General features: G+C 30.4%; 1 protein-coding gene across 2 annotated transcripts in view; it reads right to left on the bottom strand.

Moving 5' to 3' along the window:
- Nucleotides 1-5981: 5981 nt before the first annotated feature.
- The window catches only part of LOC145259158 (F-box only protein 8-like), a 46960-nt gene continuing 27505 nt past the window's right edge, over nt 5982-25436 (bottom strand). Inside the window, exons 2-6 of one of the 2 annotated variants that reach the window (XM_080116928.1) lie at nt 19034-19283; nt 15866-15995; nt 14208-14326; nt 8735-8919; nt 5982-6440 (exon numbers count right to left, since the gene is read on the bottom strand). In XM_080116928.1, the coding sequence (XP_079973054.1) occupies nt 6208-6440; nt 8735-8919; nt 14208-14326; nt 15866-15995; nt 19034-19251 (885 nt within the window). In that variant the 5' untranslated portion in view covers nt 19252-19283 and the 3' untranslated portion in view covers nt 5982-6207. The remainder of the gene's footprint in view (nt 6441-8734; nt 8920-14207; nt 14327-15865; nt 15996-19033; nt 19284-25436) is intronic. The other variant, XM_080117025.1, reaches the window with a different exon arrangement.

The raw sequence follows: 25436 nt of genomic DNA, 5'->3' as shown, positions 1-25436 counted from the left end.
CTACAAGCATTTATCTATGAAAATCTAACTTCTTAGTTACGGACGATCCTAATAAACCATAATCTTATACAAAAATATTAAATCATCAGCGACAATGGCAGATACGTCTCTTACTCTCATTCCTTTTTCTTGTTCAGATGCATTTGTTTTATGGCATATCAACTACTTTTAGGTTATTTAATATCAAAGAACAACAACTATTGGAAACAATTGTATATGAATAATTGAACACAGGTTGTTGTTTTACTCATAGCTGGAAAGAAACATCAGTTTGATGCCTTTTCTAACAGTATTAGTGCACAAACAGCAACACAACAGATTCGATTGAATTTGAATTCAGAAAAGCCTCAAACTTTAAATTTGTAATGTTTTCGGCATAATGATAGTACGATGATTAGGTGAATGTGCAGCTGAAAGAAAAAATCCCATCAACGTTGTTTCATCAGAAACTTGATACTATGCGCTCAATGTCTTCAGTGGTTTGGGCTTGTATAGCATGTCACCTGTTGCATCAGCAGGTGTGGATATCCAAGACATTATAGAATGTGGTAGACAGAGGAAGATCGGATTTAAATGTTAAAAAAGTGATATAACTTCTATAATCTGACTAGTCAACCCTTTTGATCAAACTACCTGGAGAGCAGATGTGAAATATTGTTTGGTATCATTCATCTGAGAATGATAGATATTCTCAGCATCCCAAATACCAAATTCAGATGAAGAAAAAGATAATCAATTCTTTAGTCTGCAGTGGTAACCATCAGGCCAATAACATACTCTTTCTGCTTCTTCCAGTCACTCAAATAGAAAAGGAGAAAAAAAAATCTAATGTATTTATGGTCACTAGTTTTTAGATATGTTTTATATTACATATCTATATCTTCATTTTCACTGTTGCTTTTGGTATTATTAGACTGAGATAGTGTTCAAGAGTGATGGAGAAAAGATTATTCATAACTCTAAAAGGTAGATTTCATGGGTAAATGCTTGAAGGATTTGTTTATTGATAAATTAATAAAAATGAATTTTCATTACCATGTTTAAAGTTTTCGATATTTATATTCATATGAAAACATTCCAAAATGATGATTTTTAAAAAAAAAAACAATAAATAAATAAAATTAAAAAAATACAAAATTACAAAAGAAATCTTTTGTTACTTCAAATGAAAATAAATAAAAAATAAATAAAAATCCAGGATTCTAGAAATGTAATTTCTAGTTCATAAATGATGACTTTTAAAACGAACAAAAAAAATGGTATAATATAAAAAAAAAAATGCTCATCGTTAAACATTCTAAACAATTGTTAAAGATTCTAAAAACTTAAAAAGATTATGAAAAATTGGTACTTCTCCATCATGAGAGCAAAATTCGAAATATTGAATTTCAAGTAAAACCAATGATACCTAATTGTCATATTTGCAGTAATGAACATATTCAAAAATGATGAAAAGTGATAAGGTAGAAAATTAATTATTAATGAAAATAATTTTTGAAGACAATTAAAGAAAATCGAGTTCTGTTAAAAAAAAAAAAAAAAAAAGCGGAAAGTTCCACTTATAACAAGAGTTTTGCTAAAAAAAAAGAGAAACAATAAAAAAAACAATAAAAGAAAACAATAAAAAAAAACCCGGAGAGTTCCCCTTGTAACAAGAGAGGTAATTATGTTTTGAAATCAATTAAGCAAAACCCAATTTTTGATAATTGTATTGAAAAACTGTTTTCATCATTAATTAATTTTCTACCTTATCGTTTTTCGTAATTTTTGGATATGTTCATTACTGTAATATAGCAATTAAGTACCATTAGTTTTATTTGAAATTCGATATTTTGATTTTCGAATTTCGCTCTACTAACGAAGAAGCATCGAAAGATTATAAGGAAAAACGTTTTTCTACCTAAAAGACATTTTGGTTCAAAGGGACCGATCAAAAACGTTACCTATTTTGGATAAAATTTATTTGGGCTTTATATTGCATTTTTAGTCCTGAAATAAAATTATAATTTACATTTTTAATATTGACAATGTACTTTTGTTACCTTAAATCTCTGGCAGATGTTTGCTCTTTTCTTACATCCAATATAATTTTACAGATTTTAATGAACTTAAAAGCAATGATGAAAATTAACACATTGCAAATTGTTGGTAATAATAATAATATTAAATTGATTAAACTTTGAATTCAAATGAATCTTCTTTTTTTTTTACCCTAAGTGTAGCTGGTGCTTATTTAGAATTACACTTACTAAAAAAACAAAAAATACAAATAAATATTTATGATTTACTTGTCGCAGAACGAATATGTCATATTCCAAAAGTCACATAAATTAATCAAGTAATTTTTTTTTAACAAGTGTAATACTAAACTGTATTCAGTATAAGGCTGATTTTGGTGTAGATACTTCAAATTGAGTTGCCCCCTCCCACTTACTTATGGCTGATGAAAACACTACAATTCATGAAGTTATAAAATTTTATTTTCTTAGTTAAAAAAAAAAGAAAATATTTGATCAATTTACGTGATTTTTGGACTATGACATTTACATTCCGTAATGAGTACATACCCCATTTTGTTGCATTTTTGTTTTTTTTAAATTAAGTGTAAATCTAAATAAGCACCATGTAGTTATTATATAAATAAAAAAATATGCCAGAGAAGATGGAAGTTACAATTTTAGTAATGCAACACAACCTCACTACTCTCGAAAGCTTAAAATCAGGCAAATTCTGGATTTGTGAGTTTATTCAGTTTAGGTCTTAAATTTTTGATTGCTTTGTTATGCCACATCTATTGAGAGACAAATTTTGGAGATCTGTATGAATGCAAACTGCAAAAATATAAAATGCGAGTGGTGGATTTGGAATTGATTCACTTTAGAGTTTTGATTGTCAATTATAGGCTTTGTGATGCTGCACTTATTAAAAGCTTTAATGATGCACTACTGGCTCACTTGGTATAATAGTTAGGGTGTTCACTAATGGCCTAGGAAACTCAGTCAAAAGATTAAAAAATGATACTTGATTCCCACCTTTTGTTAAACATTTAAAAAGCATTAAAGTGAGGATCAAGATTATTTATTTACCACCTCTCCAAGAGGTTAGACACAAGGCCAAGTGTGTGCTTGATGAAAGTGTTTATGCAGAACAAACTGGATTCAAACTTGACAGTAAGGATCAAGAGCAAGTGGAGTAATTCTGGGAAGGAGTGGTACTCTCACCTACATCTCAGTGTAGTAGCCAGTAAAAAAGGAGCAATCAAGTTGCCCTTGACTATGGTTGAATATTTTACATTTTTCTACTTCTGGGAAAGGTGTCCTTTTTGCCCAACTTTGGCATTAAATGACTCAAAAAGTGCTGATGCACCATAAAATAGACCAACTAAACTGGTTAAGAGCCGAATTTTAGAGATCTATTTAGATGTAAACTGTAGGTATATAAAGAGTGAATCATGCACGGTTATCTTTCTGCTCAGTGAAGTTACAGATTTAAAATTGCTATTTCAAAAGTGAAAGTTATTAACGGTGGTTATTTAAGAATAAGTAAGGAAAATCATTAAAAATGTTGAATTCGGATAGAAAGAAACGGGCAGATATGGGCGGTTGTATGACATCATTTATAAATATATTTTGCTATACTTAAATAACACAATATTGTACATATAAAAACTGATAATTACAAAATAAAAACAAATATTTTTCAGTTATTTTAAATATAAAAAAAAAAATAAAATACCAAATTTGTCCTCTCCCTTAACTCCAAAAAACATCTGCTGCTAGTTCATGCATTTAAAATCAAGCTATGAACTAATAAAAATGCCAACACACAAATATACATTATATATATATATATATATATATATATATATCATATCATACTATATAATAATTGTTACCCATTGATAACTTTGGTTTCACAAACAGAAGAAAATTTGGGGGCCTAGTGGACAAAGATTTCTAGTGTATTCAGCTCCACAGTCAGGCTACCTTAATGCTGGATATTTTGGAGTTCTTCAAGAGATGGAGGCAAAGGTGGTTGGTTGCAAAGTGATTATAAATGCGAGAGAAAAAATTGCACTACACTGGAAATAATTAAAGAATGTAGGAGATAATTTAATTTTTAAATTAATTAAGAGGTAAAGTTAAAAAGGTGAAAATATATATAACTATCACAAGTTAATTAGGTCATTATATATCTCACCATGGAAGGATCTAAGATATAGAATGTTTGCAATGTAGTTTGAATGAGGAACTGAATAGAAAAAAAAATTGTTATCTACGAAACCTTTGGTATCAATGGCTAACAATATTATTGTATAGTATGATGTGAAATAAAAATATATTATGCTCTTATTAACTAATGTAATTGAGCACTCTCATTTTATTTCTTCTTTAACTCAGTTATATATATATATATATATATATATATATATATATATATTAGTTCAAAATGCATGATAATGATATCAAATGTCCACATATGCTCTTTAAATTCTATAGGAATAAGATGACAATATATTTTTCTTCTTAAGTTAACAATAAGGAGTAAAATAAAGCAGAAGAATCAAAATGTTCAACCGTCCTTGACCTTCATTGATGATTTCATAAAAAGTGTGTTTTCTTAAAAGCATTTCATAAAAAAGTTTTTTTTAATTAAATTAAAAAATCTCCAATTCATAATGACAGCTAATAATTCTGACTTGTCTCTTTAAAAAAAAAAAAAAACTAACTTTGTGTTCCCTCTTGTCAACTAAACAAAAAATATATTTTCTCATTCTATTAACATATGATGAAAATTAATAAGTTCTCAAAATCAGAACAATAATAAATGTGATTTATCTGATATAACTTTACTGCAGTTTTGTGGATTATCCAATCATGAGAAGTGCATCAATAAATTCCTTAAAGTTTCTATACAATTGAATACAAATTCGAATTGACTAAGAAAAAGTAATTTTGAAAAACCTAATGTCTTTTTTGTTTTGCCTCGCCCATTTTCCAAATATATATCCTTATATACAATTTAAAATAATAATAATAAAAATAAAAATGTTAGGTCTTTCAAAATATGTTTTTCTGGTCCATTTTGAATCTGAATTGAAATGTGCACTCTATATATATATATATATATATATTATATATATATATACTTATAAATAATTATTTTAATACCTACAGACACTAGTGTTTCATGCTTATGCAATCATCAGTGCAGGAGATGACGATCAATGCTGGTCGAAGTATTCGAACCCAACCACAAAGCCACTTTTGACTATTAGCAAGGAACACTCCCCAGGGCCAACGTTCATCACCATCAAATTAAGGGAAATTTAAACATTAATGAAGCTTAACATTTTAATATCAACAATCTTAGAATGATCAAATAACAGAAAGTCATGATCACATATACTAGCTGACTTTTTTAATTTCCCAGACATGCTCAACCTTAAGAATTTTTTTTCCTTAAAGGAGTGACAATAATTATATATAAATGTGAAGAGGTCAAATGTAATATGTGATAAATCCGATGTCTTTAAATTGAGAAATTAAGCAATAAAAACGCGAACATATCAAATCTAGACTTTGACTAAAAGCTTAATTTAATTGAAAGCAAAAAGAAAAATATGCTGATATCACATTAAGTAAAACATAATTATGGAGTGTGGTAAAGTGTTAAAAGGCAATGCATTTTGTGATGATAGAGTTGCCATTTTGATAATTACCATTTATCATGATTTGCATTTGAACTCTTCATTTTATATATATATATAATATATATATATATATATATATATATATATTAGTAGCAGCTAGATGCCTATTTACAATGAATGATAGACAAAAAAAAATTAACACACAGTTTTTGTACAGATAATCTGAACATATAGTGAATATATATATATATATATATATATATATCAAACCTAATACACAGGTATAAACAAATATTTAGAAATGTGTATGCATATAAACATATCTTACATAGTTATGGACGTTATGTTTGCTTTTTGTTTTATGGTCTGTTATTTTTTTTTTTAAACTGTCTCTTAGTGAAATCAAAAAGGTTGTGGGATCATCTGTTTGTGCACACAATCCTAAACCTGCCTATATACAAGCGGTGGGTGAGTGATGGCTAGTAGTCCAATAGAAGGCAATCAGTATATGGCTAGTTTAGAAAAGCAGAGACAAAACAAGAATAGTGTTGATTTCAGATCACAATTCGATACTGGGCGTGGTCAATCAAAGCCTTCTGTGGCATGGCTACATGACCAACAAGATATATATTATCATAAAGGTGTCCGGCCAGTTCATCTTGCACCTCTTGGGCTGCTCTTCGAGTGTTACGGATAAATTCACGTTTGGACATTTTGTTCTTCACGTGTGGACTGCAGAGATCGACAGATAACATGATGAGAGAGAAACAGAGGATGAAAATCGTATCTGAAAGAAAACAAAAAAATTAAATTAAATAATGCCTTCATGCTTTATATGGAGTGATTATGCAAAATGTCTCATAAACAAAACCAAAATATATTAGATAACTCATTGTCTTTTTTATATACTCTTCTTTTTCTGCCTCCTTCCAGTACTCCTTTTTCTTTTTCTCATGTCTTTCTATCTTCCTCCCATCTCCTACTAGTCTTATCAATCACCTTTTAATTAATTACCTCATGATGTCATAAAGGATCTTTTCCTCCTTCTCTCTCTTTCTTTTAATGAATGAAATGCACAAGTGTCTTTTATGTCTGCATCCAGTGTGTGCAATGCTTCCTGTGGCATTATTCAGTACGAATGTTGAGAAACGCTTTCGTGATGTCATGCAATGTGCATGGATACAAACAAGCTAGATAACAAGCAAGTTGATGTTTCATTTTAATGAATGACATTTTTCTTTTGTTACTTCATCATTTATGTAATAAAGCATCTTCCCAATGGCTTTCACCTCTATTTTAGTGGATTATGTTATCCTTTTGTCATATCAGTCATCATGCATGGGGGAAAACAAACAAATGAACAAGAATTTTAGTTGTATAAAGACAGGATAGCTAAATAGATATAGCTAACTAATTAGATCAGCAGCAACTTGCCCTCCCCCCCCAAAAAGGCCAATTCTTCTTCACCATGGTTGGTTTAGTGTCAGTGTGGCAGTCTCAGACAAGGCTCTGGTGAAAATCCAGGAGGATTCAACATAAGGATCTGTCATCCTCTGATTATCTCTGCCTTTGTGTATCAGATGTAGATCCAAGGAGTGATGATTAAACTGTTGCTTCTGCACATGTGCAACCATTGGCCATCATTTCTTTGTGGGTTTCTTGTATGCAACCATTGTCTCTTGCTGTTCCATGTAATAGCTAAACATGTGAAATTTTGCAGGCATAATGAATAGCTACAACCAACTAGAAGGACCTTATGTAGGCCAGACAAGCCTGAGAGGTGTGGGCTTTGTGCAAAAATCCAATTCATTTAGCATCAATAGCAGCAGCAGTTATAACTGTTGCTGCTTAAAAAAAAACATGCTTAACTCTTATCATTTGCCCTTCAATAACATTTAAAATAGAAATTTACATACTGGAACACTGGGAGTCCACAAAAGCCTTAAGAGGACACACAACATTTTTTTATCTAGTTTCAATTTTCTTTTTTTTTTATCATGTGTGTTTATCATAGAAATTTTCAAGATTTTTCTTTGGATTTCATCTTATGAATTTGATATTTGCTTCATTGTTAATTTTTTTTTAATGTAAAAATAAATATTTGATTTAAAAAAAATTATATATGAATTCATATGGGGTCTATTAGTGTGCAGAGGGGGGAAGGTGGTGGTCTCAGGTATCCAAATTATAAGGGGGGGGCCATTCAATGATATTAAAGCTATCTCATTTGCTGATTTATATTATTGCTCAGTACTAGGACATACTTGAATGTTTGGAGTAAACAACATAGCAACACCAGACATGGGCAAGCTACTCATGAGGCCCATAAATGATAAAATAGCTCTCTGAGTTCACAAGCAAAATAACGTTTTCTTATGGAAAACTCCTTAGACAAAGTATAACGTCACTTGATTTTTTTTTTTAATTACATTTTCACTCCAAACAAGGCACAGTGCCACTTTGATGCAGAGGACATAAGTTGCAGGAATACTATATAGGGAGTTGAGCAGCAAGATGTCTGTTCACATTACACTTGAACTTCTGCATGTCAGTACAGTTGAGGAAACAGGAATCCGGAAGGGAATTCCAAAGTTTAGCAGTTCTGGGGAAGAAACTATTAGAGTAGAAGGCTTTCTTACATCTAGGAATCTTTATTGTATAGGGGTGGGACTTTGCTGCTTGTTGGGTTTGTTGGGGGTATTTACATCGAGGGGGTACAAGTGCTTGAACTTAAAAAAATTATTACTTCAAAGATAAAAACTAGACAACAATAAGCGTTAGATTTCAACCCAGAAACAGCCATTCTTCACCCTTTTGTTAGAAATATCGCTCATGGAATATGAGGACTAAAAGGATATAATAATGGAAGCGAAAGTTACAAGGCTACTGAAGTTAAACCCATGCTCCACTTTCTACTCTCCTTAAAAATGAAAAGAATACTTTGTAACAAGCAAGCAAGACATTAAGCAACAGTAACAGATTTTATTAGTACATAGATTTCCCAACTGTTGTTGTGACTGCCTAGAAACAGCAGGAGTTATCAAACCTAAGAATAATTTAAAAAAATATATACTTCATTACCTTTTGAAAGACCTAGGTTAGGATTACACCTGCAATATCTGTCAGAGAATTTTTCCATCATTTCAGTCAGGTAAGTTCCACGTTCATCTGGGGCAGAAACTTCACTGAAGAACTGACGTAAAGCTGTCGGAAGGAACAAGTTTTCAAAATTCTGTAGTTGAACTAAATATTCAAGAATGTTTCGCCTGAGAAAGAGAGAAAATAAAATGTCATTTTTCTTCTAAATTCAACTATTAAAAACAAAAATAATATTAATATTATTTATACTATTAATAAAATTCTAAATCTTTATTTATTTATGTGTGTGTGCATATATACCAATAAAACTTTCGAACAGATGCACCAAATTGAAAAATTCTTTTTTTCTCTGGAAGGTGTGAGCCCCTAGATTGTCCTTATCTATATATGGCTCATAACGAACAACATCAAGTCACACAAAAAGCCCGAAATAAGGGTTTTGGGGCCGTTTTGTGCAATGTCAAAAAAGTTACCTGCCCATGTCAACGGAATTTAGCACTGTCTGAATACAGTCGTGGTAACATCTTTTGGCATACGGACAGAACTTGTGGCACAATGGATAACATGTCTGACTATGGATCAGAAGATTCCAGGTTCAAATTTTAACCTCATTTTATCCAACGTTTACTCATTATCCTTACCCTTAGTAAGGGTATTTTTTGTTTTTTCAGTGATTTTTGTTTTATGCATATGGGAATTTCCCATTCTCAGAGTTCACAAGGTAAGCATTGATGGTAAGACGATGCTGAGTGTACTTGATATTTTGTTTGACTTGGTGTTGCGTGTGCCGACGTGGTGCAGCCACGAGTAATTAATAAATAGCTTAATATCAAAACAATTTATATATATTATGTGTAAAGTAATAACAGTCTCTTCTTGATTTCTTTAGTGTTAATAGCTTATTTAATAGAAGACATATACTTAAAACTGTTAGCCAGTCATTTATGACAAATATCAGTCCATATTCTTAAACAAAATTATTTTTTATTTCAAATTGATAGTTTTTATTAGTAATATTAAAGAAGGAGTTCGGAGGAGATAATCCTCTCACAGTGCAAGCCCTGCCATTCATAAACACTAGGAATCAATTTAGTAAAGCACTTATTTTTGTAGCACCTTTGTTCTATATTTCAATCTTGCAATTGTAAATTAAATGCTCTATATTTTCATATACAACAAATTACACTCCCTCTTTTTAGAAATTTTTTTTACATATGATGTATATTGATTGATAATTCACACAATTTCTTATACATTTAACCAATTGCTGCTTTTGTTAATCTCAATTATCAGAATACAAGATTTATAGAATGACAATTAATGAACACAATGTTTTGCTTATTTATTGAAATGTAAGTAAAAAATGAACTTTAATCTCTTCTAAGTCAACTGATAGATAAAAGTTAAGAAAGTTATTTTTAAATTAATGAATTACTTAAGTTATTTCCTAAAATTAATGATTTTTTTATGTTACACTTAAATAACTACAAACATTTCTATTTAATTCACTAAATTTCAATCAAGAGAATAGAAGATTTTAAAGAAATAACAGGATTTATTTCTCTTTTCTTTCATATAGCTGTCTAAGGTCATTAGATGGAAGTCAAAGGGGATTTTAGTCCGGTGCTCAAATCCTGCAATTGGTAATACAGTTATATATAGTCACACTGATGAGTCTTGATTAAGATGAAACATATGTATGTGAATATTAATAGGTATGTGCAAAATAACCATAGCTTATACTTACATGACTATGGTTAATAAAATATATTTTTTTATTAGTTTCTGTTTAGATTTTAATTGTGTTTGAAGATAAAAGCCTAAAATTAATCTCTAAAAGGAAAAATGTATTTTTACATGTGCAAAAAATATTTACAAATGTTATCACAATGGCTAAAAAAAAACTCGGCTAAATTTGAAATTTGAACAAATTTATTGTAAAAATTCCTTGAAAGATAAATATTAATTTCCTGGAATTTAAAGATAATTGGTAAAAGTCTTAAGGTACTTGGACTTGCATAATTATCAAAAAAAAAAAAAAAGTGAGACTTTAGTAAAAAAAAATAAGAAAAAGAAAAATGGTCTTTGATCAAGTAGTAAACAAACTATTGATATGCAGAATTGTATGAAAAACAATAACTGCAATATTTCATTTCATTTTTTGTTTTTACTTTATAGAGAAGTTTTGTAATAGTTTACAGAAATTAAAAAACTACTATAACTTAATTTCTTTATTTTTGAAGATTATAAAAAATGTTCACTAATTTAAGTACCCCTATTTTGTGGTAATAAATAGGAAATGCTTGTTTAATAAAAATATTTTTGAATGTGTACAATTAATATTTTATTTATTTTATGTAAAAATATTCATATTTAACTTTGTATTCGTTTTGAATTGAGTAACACTGAAATTATTTATGTCTGTTTACCAATGTTATTCCTTAAAATTTTAAATAAAACATTTGTAAAATTTTGTTCAAAAGTGTTTTTTTCTTTTAATACAAACAGCTTACTGCATCAATGTTATCATTATTTTTTATATGATAATTAAAATTTATTTTTAATTGTGAAACTGATGGGATCATTGATTCTCTGAAAATAAAATTTGGATGACAACAGTAGAAGTTAGTGAGTGGGATGCAAATCACATCTGTTTATAGTAGAACTGTATATTTATAGATCTTCAAATTAATCATTAATAGAAATTATCACACTTTTATCTTTTTTTTATTTCTAACATCATAAAAAATTATTACACTGATGATTACACATTCATGCATAAAGTGGAAATATAAAATTGCATTGTAAGCTTTCCCATAAACTGTTATTAAAATCACATAAAATATTTTTGCAATCATTTTTTTGGTGAAAGCATTAAATAAGCAATACTTTAATAAATAATATCGTTGATTTGAAAAAATAATTTATCTTTTAGTTATATTAATTTTATTAAGATAGAATCTACAAGATTTTTTTTCGTAATATACAAGAAGTGCATTTAAAAAAAAAATTAATTGTTAAAATCTTTGGGGGCTTTCTTTTCATAAAAAGAAAATTCACGCATCTTTTTTTAGTACTTTGAGATATAACTTTAGCAAGGGTGTTTTTTGTTTACAAAAATGAATGCATTTTCATTAAAAAATTTTTTAAAAATAATGAATTTATTAAGTCCAACTTTCTCACAAGATAATTTTACATGCTAAACTAAAGTTTTAGTATTAAAAACAGGCAAACATGATTAGTAACTTGTAAAACAGTCAAACTAATTGAAAGACGACGACGCTGTGAATTTTTTTAACAGACATTAATTGTAGAACCAAAAATACCCCAAAAGCTAGATCAAGTCATTCTCTGCCTTCTCTCTCTCTCTCTCTATTTAGGCCCCCTCACTCTTTCACTCTCTCCCTCCCTCCAATAGGGGTGCATTTTATTCCTATTATAGGCAATATATCATTACCATTTACACTTGTATCTTGAAAATACTCACTCTGTTTATTGTTTGACTTTTTCCTAGTATAAAAGTGTCTTTGTAAAATATTTATTTCAAGGAATATCGCATAAACTTTACCATACACAACTCTTTATTCTATCAAATCAAACAGAAAAATAAAAGATAGAGAAGGACATTGAAAATCAGAAAAGAATCGCTACAGGCATTTATTTATGTCAATCAGTTTTTTATAGTTAAGAATAATCAACCAAATAATTTTCTCCATCTCTCTTCAACACTAACCCAGTCTAATAAGATAAAATGAGTAGATAATATGAGATATAGATTTAAACCAGAGTTTGTAGATATTTTCAATGTTTATTTTCAAGAACTTTTCAAAACAAAATTTAGGGTTTGTTTTTAAATACACAGCGATTTGAAAAAGTAGTAAAAACAAAATCAAATATACATCAAATAAATGTTACCATAGCCAATAAAAGTTAGTTTGCAATCTACCTGCATCATTTTGTTTTATTTTATTTTCAATATTTAAAAAATATTTTAATGGTATTTTTATTAATAACTTAAAAAATATTTATTTCGATTTTATTTTTAATATTTCAACACAATTTTTTACTGAACATAAAGAATAGAATTTTCAAGACATTTTCAATATTTACAAGGATTTTTCAAGGTAATAAATAGAAATATTCCTTTTCAAAGTAAAAGTCAAAATTCAAGGACTTTTCAAATGAATCAGGTAAAAAAAGAAAAATGAGCGTCAAGAAGAATCCAATAGAAGATGAAACAAAAAAAGAAAACAGTGAGAGAAAACGATTAGAATAGGTTGTGGGGAATTAGAGAGTCTCTCTCTTTCATCCACAACATCCTGTTGGTGAATCTAACACTTATGATTGGTTGGTTGTTTTTGTTTTACGGCATATCAACCCTTTTCGGGTTATTTAATGCCGAATCCAAAGATTTTGAAGAAAAATTTTTTTAATAGAATATATTTGTTGTTTTCACGTCGGTTTCTATTTAACTCATAGTTGAGACCCTAACAGTTACTACTACTCCGGGTCAGAGTGGACCTGGGAGCAATGGTAATTAAAGGGTGGCTCCACACTCCCCAAAGCCCACAAGCTGGGGCCTCACCACTGGATATAGTTTAAGGTCATATCCCCATTGAGGGACTTTTACCCTCTGCAGAGGGGCAGTCGGCGTATTCTAATGCCCCACTGACAGGGCCGAACACTTATGAAAATACATATAAATAGGAACCTGGCCATGCAAAACAATGCTCATTTGTATAACCTGAACCAAAGTGACACTCACCTTAGATGGGTTGAACCGGCTTCCTCCAAAGAAGGAAGTTTCATTGGAATATCAAATTCATAAGCGGTTCCCAGTCACTTGTATATCTCTGTAAGGGGGATAACGACATTAGGTTTTCGCAGTTGTTGCAAGGAAGTGTTGACGTTCTCCTACAAGCAGCACCCGATATTCCCAAAAGGTCACCCATCTGGTACTGACCAGGCTGAACATTGCTTACATCCAGTAATCTAACAAGCTTACGTGTCAACATAATTTTGCCATATAAATAAACTCTGTATGTATGTGAATATTAATAAGTATATCATCACACAAAAAAATAAAAAGAAGATTCTATCTGTATTATTTAGATTCTTCAGACTACTCTCAAATGCGACCCTCACGCCTTGGACAATTTGTTACATGGTAACCTATTCTCAATCATTCATTTTTTCCTATTTGCCACATATAACCTTTGTAATTATCAGCATGGGTTTTGGTACATGATTAAAGATGCAACCATTGTCTATATCCTATCCAAGCCAGAATCCATGCTGCAAGGTAATTGAAAGTATACATATGTCATTGTCACTGTAGGTTTAGTATCATTTGACTGGGCTAGTGTTCAGGAGAGATGGAGAAATGCACAAGATTATAAGATTAAGAAAAGTCTGATTTTCATAAATACTTGTAGGGACACAAGCTTTTTCATACCGTCTGTCTAAATAATCTCTTCGTTTATCAGGATGCAATCGCTTTGTTGAGTGCAAGAACTGAGCAATTTCAAACGGATCATCTTCAACCAAATCATGACTGATTAAATAGTCCATACCCTAAAAAAAAAATATATATTTTTAAATATATCATAGCTTTTCCATGGTATTAAGGACTTCAGGTCACAGATTTTCTACCAAAATGAGAAAATTTGGCAAAGGGGTTGATATGCTACAAAACAACGAACAGCAGAAACAAAATGAAAGAATTGTTTATCAGGTCAGTGCAAAAGGTTTTACTGATTTATAATTTCATCTTGAAAATGAAAAACTATGTTTTTGAAAATCTTTATTAATAACCATAACGATCTTTGCTCTCGGTAACTTGATTTCATCTCTCAACGAACTTATGAATACCTCACTTGTAAAATTCTTTAGATTTTGATGTGAAATATAAATTAAACTGTTCAATCTTTTCTCATGATATTAACCTAAGACTGTCTAAATGGTTTTGTAATCCTCAAAATAAGTGAGCATTCGAGGACTCTAAGTCAAGAGAATATGCAGAATGGGGCAAAATTTCCCAACTAAATTCTCCTAGAAGATCTTTGATCAGTAATGCTGTGTGAGGCTGGGTATTATCATGATGGAAGATGATTCCCTATCTATTGACTAAAGAAGGTCGTTTTTGGGGTCAACATGAGTGAGAATATTACAGAAAAATATGAATAATCTTTAATAATCTGAAAAAAAAAGTCATAAATAAACGGTGATATGTTTAAGTAATAGCATAAAATAAATTTCAATGGTTTAAAATTCCTCCTTCTACAAACCAGCAAAAGTTTTTGTACCGACCTGATAAATAAATAAAGTAGATGCTATAATAGCTTTCCTAAAAGTAGTGAGTCTAAATGGAAAAAATTTAAGATCTGACAGATGAAAACATACACACATCAAAGAACATAAACAAATTGATTTTTTATAATGACTGTATAAAATAAATTACATATATATTTACACCATGGAGAAATATTTTAATATATTTCGAATTTGAAGTATACATTTTTGATTAAAATAACAGGATTTGGAATTACATAATTTTGATATGCCATAAAACAAATGGCCAGCTAAATATCTTCAGATCTGGCTAAGATACTCTAAAAAATGAACTGTTCATGTCATCTAAAACTCGGTTGTCATTTATTAAACTACCTAATCACCACCACTCATCTAGCCATTGGTTTGTTGGGTCAGCTGTCTGACAATCTTTATTGAATACTTTTGCCAAATGCTCTGTCCAAATCTTTCTTTTCTTGAGTTTTCACTGTATTTTATTTGCGCTATTAGAAATGGAATAATTATTTACTTGCGGTTTAAAATGGAAAAAGAAAAGTGTCAGCATTTTAGTTGCTATTTGATGAAGAAACTGTATCATGCAAAGAGAGTTAGCGAATACAATGATATGATACTTGTATAGATTCTGAAGGTGTCATAACGTAAAAAGTTTTAGCCATAGTTCACTTTGGTACTTGGTGAGATGAAAATTAAAAAAGAACTTGTATATATAGCAACTTGTCTCTATAATATTTTATAGTAATGAAACAATTATAATGTACAATATGCTAAAATACTAAAATATATGCATTGTTATATACTTACAACAAAAGGGTCTCCATTGAATGTCAATGAAGCTTCATCCAGTAATAAATAAAGACGTTTGTATGAGTATTGTGGCCGATCGAGCCAACGGTTGTATATAGAGACTTCACCCCATGATGCTTTGCATAAACTGAAAGAAAATTAATATTATCAGTGAGATAATAGTAAAATGAACACACTCATGTTTTGAATTTTTTTAAATGTGGATTAATATGTACTGTTCTGCCTACTATTTTGGATATTATTCTGATAATGTTTCAGTTTGTCTACCTTCGAGTGCATCACATGGCGATACTACTTTTAGAATTCCCTCCCAGCTCCCCATTTCCCCGACTGTACCAACATGCAGAAATTTAAATGTAATGTGAACTAACATCTTACAGTCCAACTCTCCATCCAGGTCAATCCTATAATAGTAACCCTTAATGCTTCAGTGGCATTATACCTTGTTTGAGATAAACAAAAGTAAAAAAAAGAAAATTTAATAAAAGCTAAAAATAAAATCAAAATTACTTAACAATTTTACTTAGTCAAGGCTGACAGAATGAAAATTTATCCCTGTATATTAAATAAAGGGTTCAGTTCAAAATTTTGTATAGATTCCAAAATGAAACCAGACAGAAGAAGGTCAGAAATTAAATTGGCTGAAATATTGTAAAAAAATAACACTCAATATGAGAATAGTAATCTGAATAATCCAAATAATACACATTAATATATTACATTATATATATATATATATATATATATATATATATATATATACATACATACATACACAAGGTGTCCATACACTTTGTGTGCATGTATTTGTGATAGAAATAATCTGTAAATATGATATTAAGTTTCATGTAACTAGTTTTAAGTATTGTTATTGAATTCTTCCACACAAAATTTGCATTAATTTTGACACAAGTAAAAAAAGTCTTATTTTCAGAATCAATTTCATCCATGGTGGAAAAAATAAACTATCTCCTTTGATTAATGAGATTTTTTTTTAATGGGGACATGTGAAAACAATTGTGTATGCAACCAAACCTAGTTCATTAGGAGATTAAAATGCTAAAAGAACAAATAGGATTTCAGACATTACTGTAAATCAGTTGAACAACATTTTCTGTGATCTGCAAAATCGAGTTACACTTTGTATTGCTAATGATGGAGGACATGTGAAAACTTTAAAATGAATAAAACTTTTAAAAATAGTTTTTTCTACTTTCTAATCCTTTTTACAGATTATTTCAAATAAAGTTAAAAATTTTTAAGGTGCACATGGACTTTATGGACACCCTATATAACATTTGTTAAGATATCCCAAGCTACTCTTGTATATAAAATGGCAGATTCAAGATAAAATACATTTCAATACTATAAAGAAATCTAGAGATTTTTTTCTATTAAATGTAAATTATAGTAGATGTTTCCTCATTATTGATTTCTAAAGTTAAAGCTAAACTTATTTATATTATATGGCTTGATCAATTATTTTACCCTAATGCAACCTCTGTGCATTTTCTAAAACTTGTTTACTAAATAAATGAATTTGAAAATATTTATGCTGAAATCTTTAACCTATGCAAAAGTTCAAACTTAACTTTTTATTTAATCCACAAAGGTAGATTTTTCTCATTTTTAGTAGAATTGCAAACCAAATCATTTTTGGTTTATTAGTTTTTGTTTCTAAATTTTTTTTATTTCTTATTTATTTTTTTGATTTTGTTCACTCCAAATAAGGCATATTGTTACTTAAGTATAAGGAGCTACTATAATAGATAGGGGTGAGGGTGGACGCTAAGTGAACAGTTGGTCAACAAATTTCTTGTTAGTTTAGGGTTTAGCCTCCATAGATGTTTATAATGAATCATGATACTTTCATACTCTTTGATTATATATTATTTTTAATTTTTTTTTTTTTTTTTTTGAGATGAGGCTTTATAATTTGTGCATTCATTTTATTTGCAGACTCTTATCCTAATCTCCCATAGTTGTTGCTTCATCATGTTTCAGCCAACTCATCCTCTGGCCTTCTTCAGGTGGTAAATCATGATGGAATAGGAATGCCAAGTCTTGTAATTGTATCCCCATTAATTACTGCCTTTCATAGTTGTTGTTGTTGTTTCACCATGCTTTTGGCCAACTAATCCTCTGGCCTGTTTTGGGTAGGATTGAAACCATTATCTTCAGATATTGCTCATCTGGAACCGTAGAGATTCAATGCTTTTATCCACTGCACCACAAGCCCTGAAGGACGATCAACGTTGGATTTTATGGTCTTATAAATTCAGTTTTGTGTTCTTATCTGGTCATTGTCAGGTCCATACCGAATGGTATATTCTATTTTTTATTTATCTTTTTTTTTTAATCCTTTGAAATGAGGCTTCATAATTTAAGTCTTCATTTTATTCTTTTTGCAGACTTCATCTTCATAGCTGTTGTTTTACCATGTTTCAAGTGATGAAACAACAGAGGATCAGTTGGCCAAAAATTTGGTGAGACAAAAAAAAATGCATACTCTTTGATCATTACTTACATGATTTGAACTTATTTATCTCATATGATCTACTTTGAATCTATTTTATTTCTTTTCTGTTCAATATTAAAAATATTCTTTCTAAGGTTTAAAATATGAATGAAAATTAGATGTTTACCTCATTGTGAAAGGGGAAAAAATGTATTGCTAATTATTTTCTATTCCTTCCCTGGCTATTATGATAACTAGGAATTCTCGTTTGGAATAAAAAATACTGTATTTTTAGGGGGTGGAGAGTTGAATTTCCATTGAGGACAGTGAGAGTATGTCACTAGAAAGTTGAATATTATTGTTGAAATAATTCTAATCTGCCCGATCTGATTCATTTGAGTTTTCTATATTTGATTGGTGTGTGTGTGTGTGTGTGTGTGTGTGTGTGTGTGTGTGTGTGTGTGTGTGTGTGTGTGTGTGTGTGTGTGTGTGTGTTTACAATTCCTCTCGAAGAGAAGCTCAAGAAATGAAGGAAACAGAAAAAAAAACGTTCAGGACAACACTATGACTTGTTTTAAACTGTTATTTACATTACATATAATTTTAAAGAAAAATAGTTAATAGATTAAATAGGCACACAATGTCTACATTATTCAATGAAATATATTGTGTGTGTGAGGTTGAGCATATCAAAACAAATTACAAACCTTTGCCAAAGTAATTCATCATTTCCAAGTGTGTCCCAGACACAGGCTGCCAAGCAGAGATCCGTGGCATTTAAATAAGAGAGCACAGCTAGGCTAAGTTCCGGAGGCAATTCACGAAGGTCTGGGAAGCCATTATCAGCAAAGGCCTTTGCAGTATGGTTGTGTTGGCTGACACATTCACGTTCCAGCTCATGTAATCGGCGAAATACTTGACCCATTACTAGTTGTTCTAACTGACAATATACATGACCTATTCAAAAGGGTATAAACAAAACAGAAACAAGTAAATATCAATTTGAATTATCAAGCACCTATTAAGCTTGCATCAATACACACACACACACACACACACACACACACACAAACTAGTTGGCAGCCCGGCGTTGCCCGGTCATACAATACGCTTAAACATGATATTTTTATTTATGCAGATTGCATATGTATGATTATAGAATCAATCCTCTATTTATTATTATATATTATGAGGAAAAAGTTGCCTGGTGGACTAATTTGCATAAAAATAAATAAATAAATAAATAAAAATAATTATAATGTTGTTCATCAAATTCGGTTTGTGTTTGTTTACAATATCACATCAGCTGATATTTGGGCTTGACGATGAATGCCCTGAAAAAGTCACTTCTAATTAATGTTTAGTTTTAAAATATGCAAATGAAGAAATGATTTGTGGCGATTTTAAATGGTACCTTTTCTTTTATCATAAACTGAACTCATTAATTAGAAAAAATTAAAGTGGTGAGGTACACCTGGGCTTGAACATGGGATCATTCAATCTGTAGTCGAATGTTCTACACTAAGTTATATCTCCAGATTATAATAAACCTTTATTTTTTTTTAAAGAAATGATTTGCTGAAATTTTATTACCTCCCTTTGCCGGTGTAACATAAAATATTCCCCTGTAAAAATCCTTTTTCATCCATAAAAGAGAAAAGCTATTTTTAAGATTGGGTTTTTTTTTTTTTGATACTTACTGGATGAATTTCTGTACAAAACATATCTAAGAACACTGCCAAACATATAAATTAGCTTTGTGTTAAATTTGCAAAAGATAGGCTCAGCAAAAACAAAACGTATATACTATCATTTTGTTTGTAACCCATTCCACTTTTGTGTATACCTTCACATGAAGGTCTTTAAAATAAACACATTTTCTATAGTTGTTTGTAAAACATCAACACACGTCTTGTCTGTCATTCAATTTAACACACATAACACAAATGCAGCCTGACATTATGATAAAGAAAAAATAAAAATGATAAATGAACACTAAATTACATTTTTCTTTTCTATTTATAATTTCTACAAACTTTCATTTGTTTACGACTTATGCATGCAAATTTAGGTCAAGATTGCAACAAATTGTCATCTACAAATAAAACGCTATTATATGGCTAATATTTTGATATAAGTTCCCATTTTTGACTGGAATTAATCTAACATTGTAGAATCATATAATTATTCCAACATTTGGAACTGTTTTTCACCACCAAAGGAACAAATATAAAATGCCTATTATTCTATTCACAACTGACAAAGGAATACAGATTTGAAACACACTCACAAAATATTTAATTCCTTCATGGAACCGGCAACCAACCACCAAATATGTAGACCTGAACTGAGTAAATACAAGCAAAAGCCAACTGAAACAACTTACACATTTATTAACAGATGTCACTTACTAGTGAAGAATGCAATTTTAGAACCACAAATTGAACGAATGTTTGGTAGAATTACTTACTGCTAACACTTCCATGTTGGATTTACAAAAACTTTTGAATAAACCATAGAGCTATAAAATTGAAGAGGCTGTGAAATTATTATGCACACATGAAGCTTCAGCTGCATATGTAAACAGGCTACAACAACTACACATGTTATCATCTTAACAGGTAGACACTCTAAATCATAATAATAACGAGCATCAGGGAGGGGAAAACAAACTCCAGATACTTGTGTAATCATTGTGGACGTGACGACCATATCTTCAAAGAATATTGCCCTGCCAAAAATAACACATGCAACACATGTAGCAAAACAGGTCACTGGGCCAGACTATACTCCTCAGCCAAACTTAAACCCAAGAAACAGCAAGCTATAACCAGTTACAACAGATAATCCAAAGCAGACAGAAAAGTTGATAATTTTGCCAAACATGAAAACCGAGCCACAACAGAGTTAAATACAACAATGGAACACCTAACATTGTGCTATCAACAACGATGAACATCCAAACATCTTTGGTGTTCTGGGGTCTGATAGTCAGTTGGGTCTGTGTGCTTTTCCAAACAAGTATTGGATTTGTTTATTCATTTGTTTTGCAGACTGTTATTCTCATCTTCATAGTTGTTGTTTTCACCACATTTTGACCAACTCATCCTCTGGCCTTCTTCGGGTAGTTAACCATGACAGGATAGGAATGCTGAGTCTTGTAACTGTATCCCTAGTAATTATTGCCTTCTGTAGTTATTGTTGTGTCACCACGTTTTGGCCAACTAATCCTCTGGCCTGCTTTGGGTAGGATTGAACCCGCTATCTTCAGACAATGCTCACTTATTACAGTAGAGACTCAACGCCTCTATCTATCTTTTTTCTATCCAGTGCGCCATGGGCCCCAAAGGATTAAAAATAAAAAATAAAAAATTTAAATATATAATAAGCATTGGATTGTGTTTTAATTTGGCTGGGGTAAAATTTCTCGATTTTAAGTGATTCACATTCACGAAATGAAAACAAACATTGTAACCTTGAAAAGAATAAAACTATTATTTGTTTGAAATGAGAGTTATGATCTTATTCAGAGGGAGAATTCTTCTGTTATAGCACTGATACAGACAAAAGTTGACATTGCAACTAGTGTTAAACAAACAATGACTTTGGACCGGCACAACGAGCAAATGACAAGGACCTATGCAGTGAACGCATAACTTGTCCATAAGATGGTGTTCAGAGTTGGTATCAAGAGTTTCTTGGGATGCTCACTTTCTTCTGGGCAATGCGCTAATATTTTAATAAATTAAAATGAAGTACATTTTCTACATAAATTTTCATTATTCATTTCCCTCACAGAAAAAAAAAAAAAGTCCATGCATTCAAGGAAATTTTTTCAGATGCAAATATTTTTGTTAGTTACTTATTTCAGATTGTTCTCATCATCTTAGTCACTTTCATTTTTACAATGTTTCAACTGTTGTACTCTTTGGCCTTCTCCAACGGCTAAAACATAGTAAAAATTACAACGAAAGTAAGGAAAACCGTCCTAAACATGTAAATAACACGGGTTCCATTAATGTAATCAACAAATCCCATGAGTTCCACTTAATGTAATCAACAAAGAAAATCCATAATACAAAATAAACACTATCTATCTATATATGTAGATTACCGTTTTAAAAATAATAAAATAAATAAAAATATTATATACATCCAAATAAATATGGCCAATTTTCTAAGTAAAACGATCTTTGAGGTGAAGACGCTATTTAACCATATTTATTGTTAACAAAAAAAAAAAATAAAATAAATAAAAAATAAATTTAAAAAAAAATTTAAGTTTATAAACGCTAAAAATAAACAGTAAAATTACTTAGGAGTTCATGGCATAACGGTTAATGCGCCAAACTGTGATACACATGGTCTAGAGTTCGATTCCTAGACAGTCAAGCTACGTTGAAAAGAGGTAGATACCTCAAAACATGCATGTACATAGATTACTGTTTTAAAAATAAAATAAATAAAAATATTATATACGTCCAAATAAATATGGGCGGTTTTCTAAGTAAAACGATCTTCATGGCAAAGACGCTATTTAACCATATTTATCATAAAAAAAATCAACAGGATATCTATGTACATACATATATATATAAGTGGTCTTGTCTTTTTGCTTGCAAAACGGTCTTTACCAAACTACTATCCATTTTTGGTCTACAGGAAATTTGAACCTGTGAAACAAATTCAATTTGGTTTTCAGTCAATAAAAATAACTGCTAAGGGGTCAAAACTGAAACAAATTGAAACGTGGTTGGTGCAAGTTGACTGGCCTGTTACTTTTATGCATGCGCAAATTTACATTTATACCTTTAACAACATTACTTTTAAGTTTTTATATGCATAGGGACTTAGCTCAGATGGTAATGAATGATGCTGGAGAGCTATATGTTTTGATTTTGATTTTAGCTGATGGCATCAAAGTTATATTTTTTTTAACTTTTGAAATCACTACTATATATTGAGTACAATATAATAATCAATATGAAATCTGTATGAATCAAAATATATTTAAGCATATTTTACAACCAGGCAATGCTAAGCAGCCTGCTAGTCACATATATTAGTCACTTAAGTTTTATTTATGGCTTATCCAAAAGTGCTTTGTTTTAATTTTGTTCGGGCTTTGTTTTGTTGTTAAAAATAATAAATCCTTATTATATTAAGTTAAACATACATTTTACATGCTGGCATATGTTGGATGGCTTTTAGAAACTGGCTTCCAAATGAACTTATCTCTGATTTTTCCATCCTTATCATTTCTTCCCATATTCCCCTTAACCTTCTTCTGTGAATTGATCTTGTAACCTCAACTGTTCTACATCTACTAATCCAAGAACTCTTTACATTTTTTTTTCAATATGGCCATATAATCGAAATCTGTTTGCACACAACTTCCTATACTGTCCAGATTTAATAAATGCATTCAAAATGTGTTTTTGACCGTTTTCCCACATTAAATAAAATTAGATAAAAATTTATCAAGGTTAAACAAATCTGAAGGCTAAAAATAAAGTCAGCTGTGGCGAAAGAGATAAGTGGCTTAAAGATAATTGATTGAATTTTAAGAATTGACCAATCAAAAGAATTTGAAAATATCTTATGGCTTTTATTTCTATGATTAATAAAAAATATATATTGATTCAAAATTATTTTCATCTGATTTGGCATAATGGTAAGAGTGTTCACTAATGGGCTGGGGGACCAGGGTTCAATTCTCAGTTGAAAGATGCAAAAGAGTTAAAAAAAAAAAAAAAAAAAGAAAAAAAAAAGTACTTCTTAAAACCCCTTACGAAACACTCAGCATTATAAGGAGAAGATCATGGGCAAGTGGAGTAATTCTGGGAACGGAGTAGTGCTCTCCCCTACACCTCTATGTAGCAGCTAATGAAAAGGGAGCCTTCAGGTTGCCTTCAATTATAATCGGTCACTTAGCTTTTTTTTACTAAAGTTTGTGTGCAAGTGATTAGACATAAAATTAACGTCACAAATATTCATTAAAATGAAAAGTAACAAAATTAAAGTAATAAAAAATACGAGTTTATCTCTGCTTCTTAAACGGTCTTGATACAATACCTGAGCATATCAATTTCCATCTTGACTTAACTTCTACCATTTTATAACAAGTACAAAGAAATGTACTTGTAAAATTGTGAAACAAATACGCTACTTAGAATTTTCATGAGTAAGTAACTCTGATGAATGTATTTTCATACTGTTTTTCATTGGCAAAAAAAATGATCAGAAATTGTTTTTAAGCAAAAATAAATCTACCTTGAACTAATGCTACATATCCTTTGCAGCAACGTTTTTGCAGATTATGAAAAAAATGGTTATTTAGTTTAAAAAGTTATTAAGGTAATGTTTTTTATGTTATGTTAATTTCTTTAAATTTATAAAACATGCATCTGATTAAGAAATATCCTTCAGACTTAAACACTAGTGGAAACACTTATTTACACTGGGTAGACATCCATTTAGTTAAAGGTGTATTAACCTTTGTTATTAATAGCTATAGGTCAAGGAGTTCTAGATATACAACCTTCTGATCATTGCCAAAATGTGAATTTTCAAAATAGTAATAAAGATTTTGTATGTAAAATTAATATCTCAACTCTTTGGTATGTGTGTGTGTATATATATATATATATATATATATATATATCAAGCGTTGGAGCATACACACTAATCACAGTGGCCATTTGGCTGCCCGCAAGCATCAGGCGCATGGTCATTAGGCGTTCATTGATGCCCACAGGGGGCTCATTGAGGTGGCGGATAAGGCTGTTCTTTATAGCAAAGCCCACGCCATGGATACGTAGCTCTTCTGCAGGCCTTCCTTTCCAAAAGAAGGTGTACCCGCCTTTCTCCTCCCTCAGCTGTCCGTCGTCAGCCAGTCGGGTTTCAGAGAGCGCAGCTATGTCAATCTGGAACCTCCTTAGCTCTTGAGATAATGGTAGTTCTTCTTTCAGGTCGATCACTTGTTTTATTGTCCATGAGGGTCCTCACATTCCAGGTTCCAAAATATAGGCGTAGGTTTTCTTTCTTTTTCCGACCGCGTGGTGGTGATCCCTCTGGATACGGTAGTCCAGACAGGGGTTTTTTTGAGAC

This window comes from Euprymna scolopes, chromosome 1 (genome assembly GCF_053919585.1).
Source record: "Euprymna scolopes isolate OS-2025 chromosome 1, ASM5391958v1, whole genome shotgun sequence".
Classification (NCBI taxonomy): Eukaryota; Metazoa; Mollusca; class Cephalopoda; order Sepiida; family Sepiolidae; genus Euprymna; species Euprymna scolopes.
Note: the sequence above shows the minus strand (reverse complement) of the source record. Positions and strands in the feature narration are given on the sequence as shown.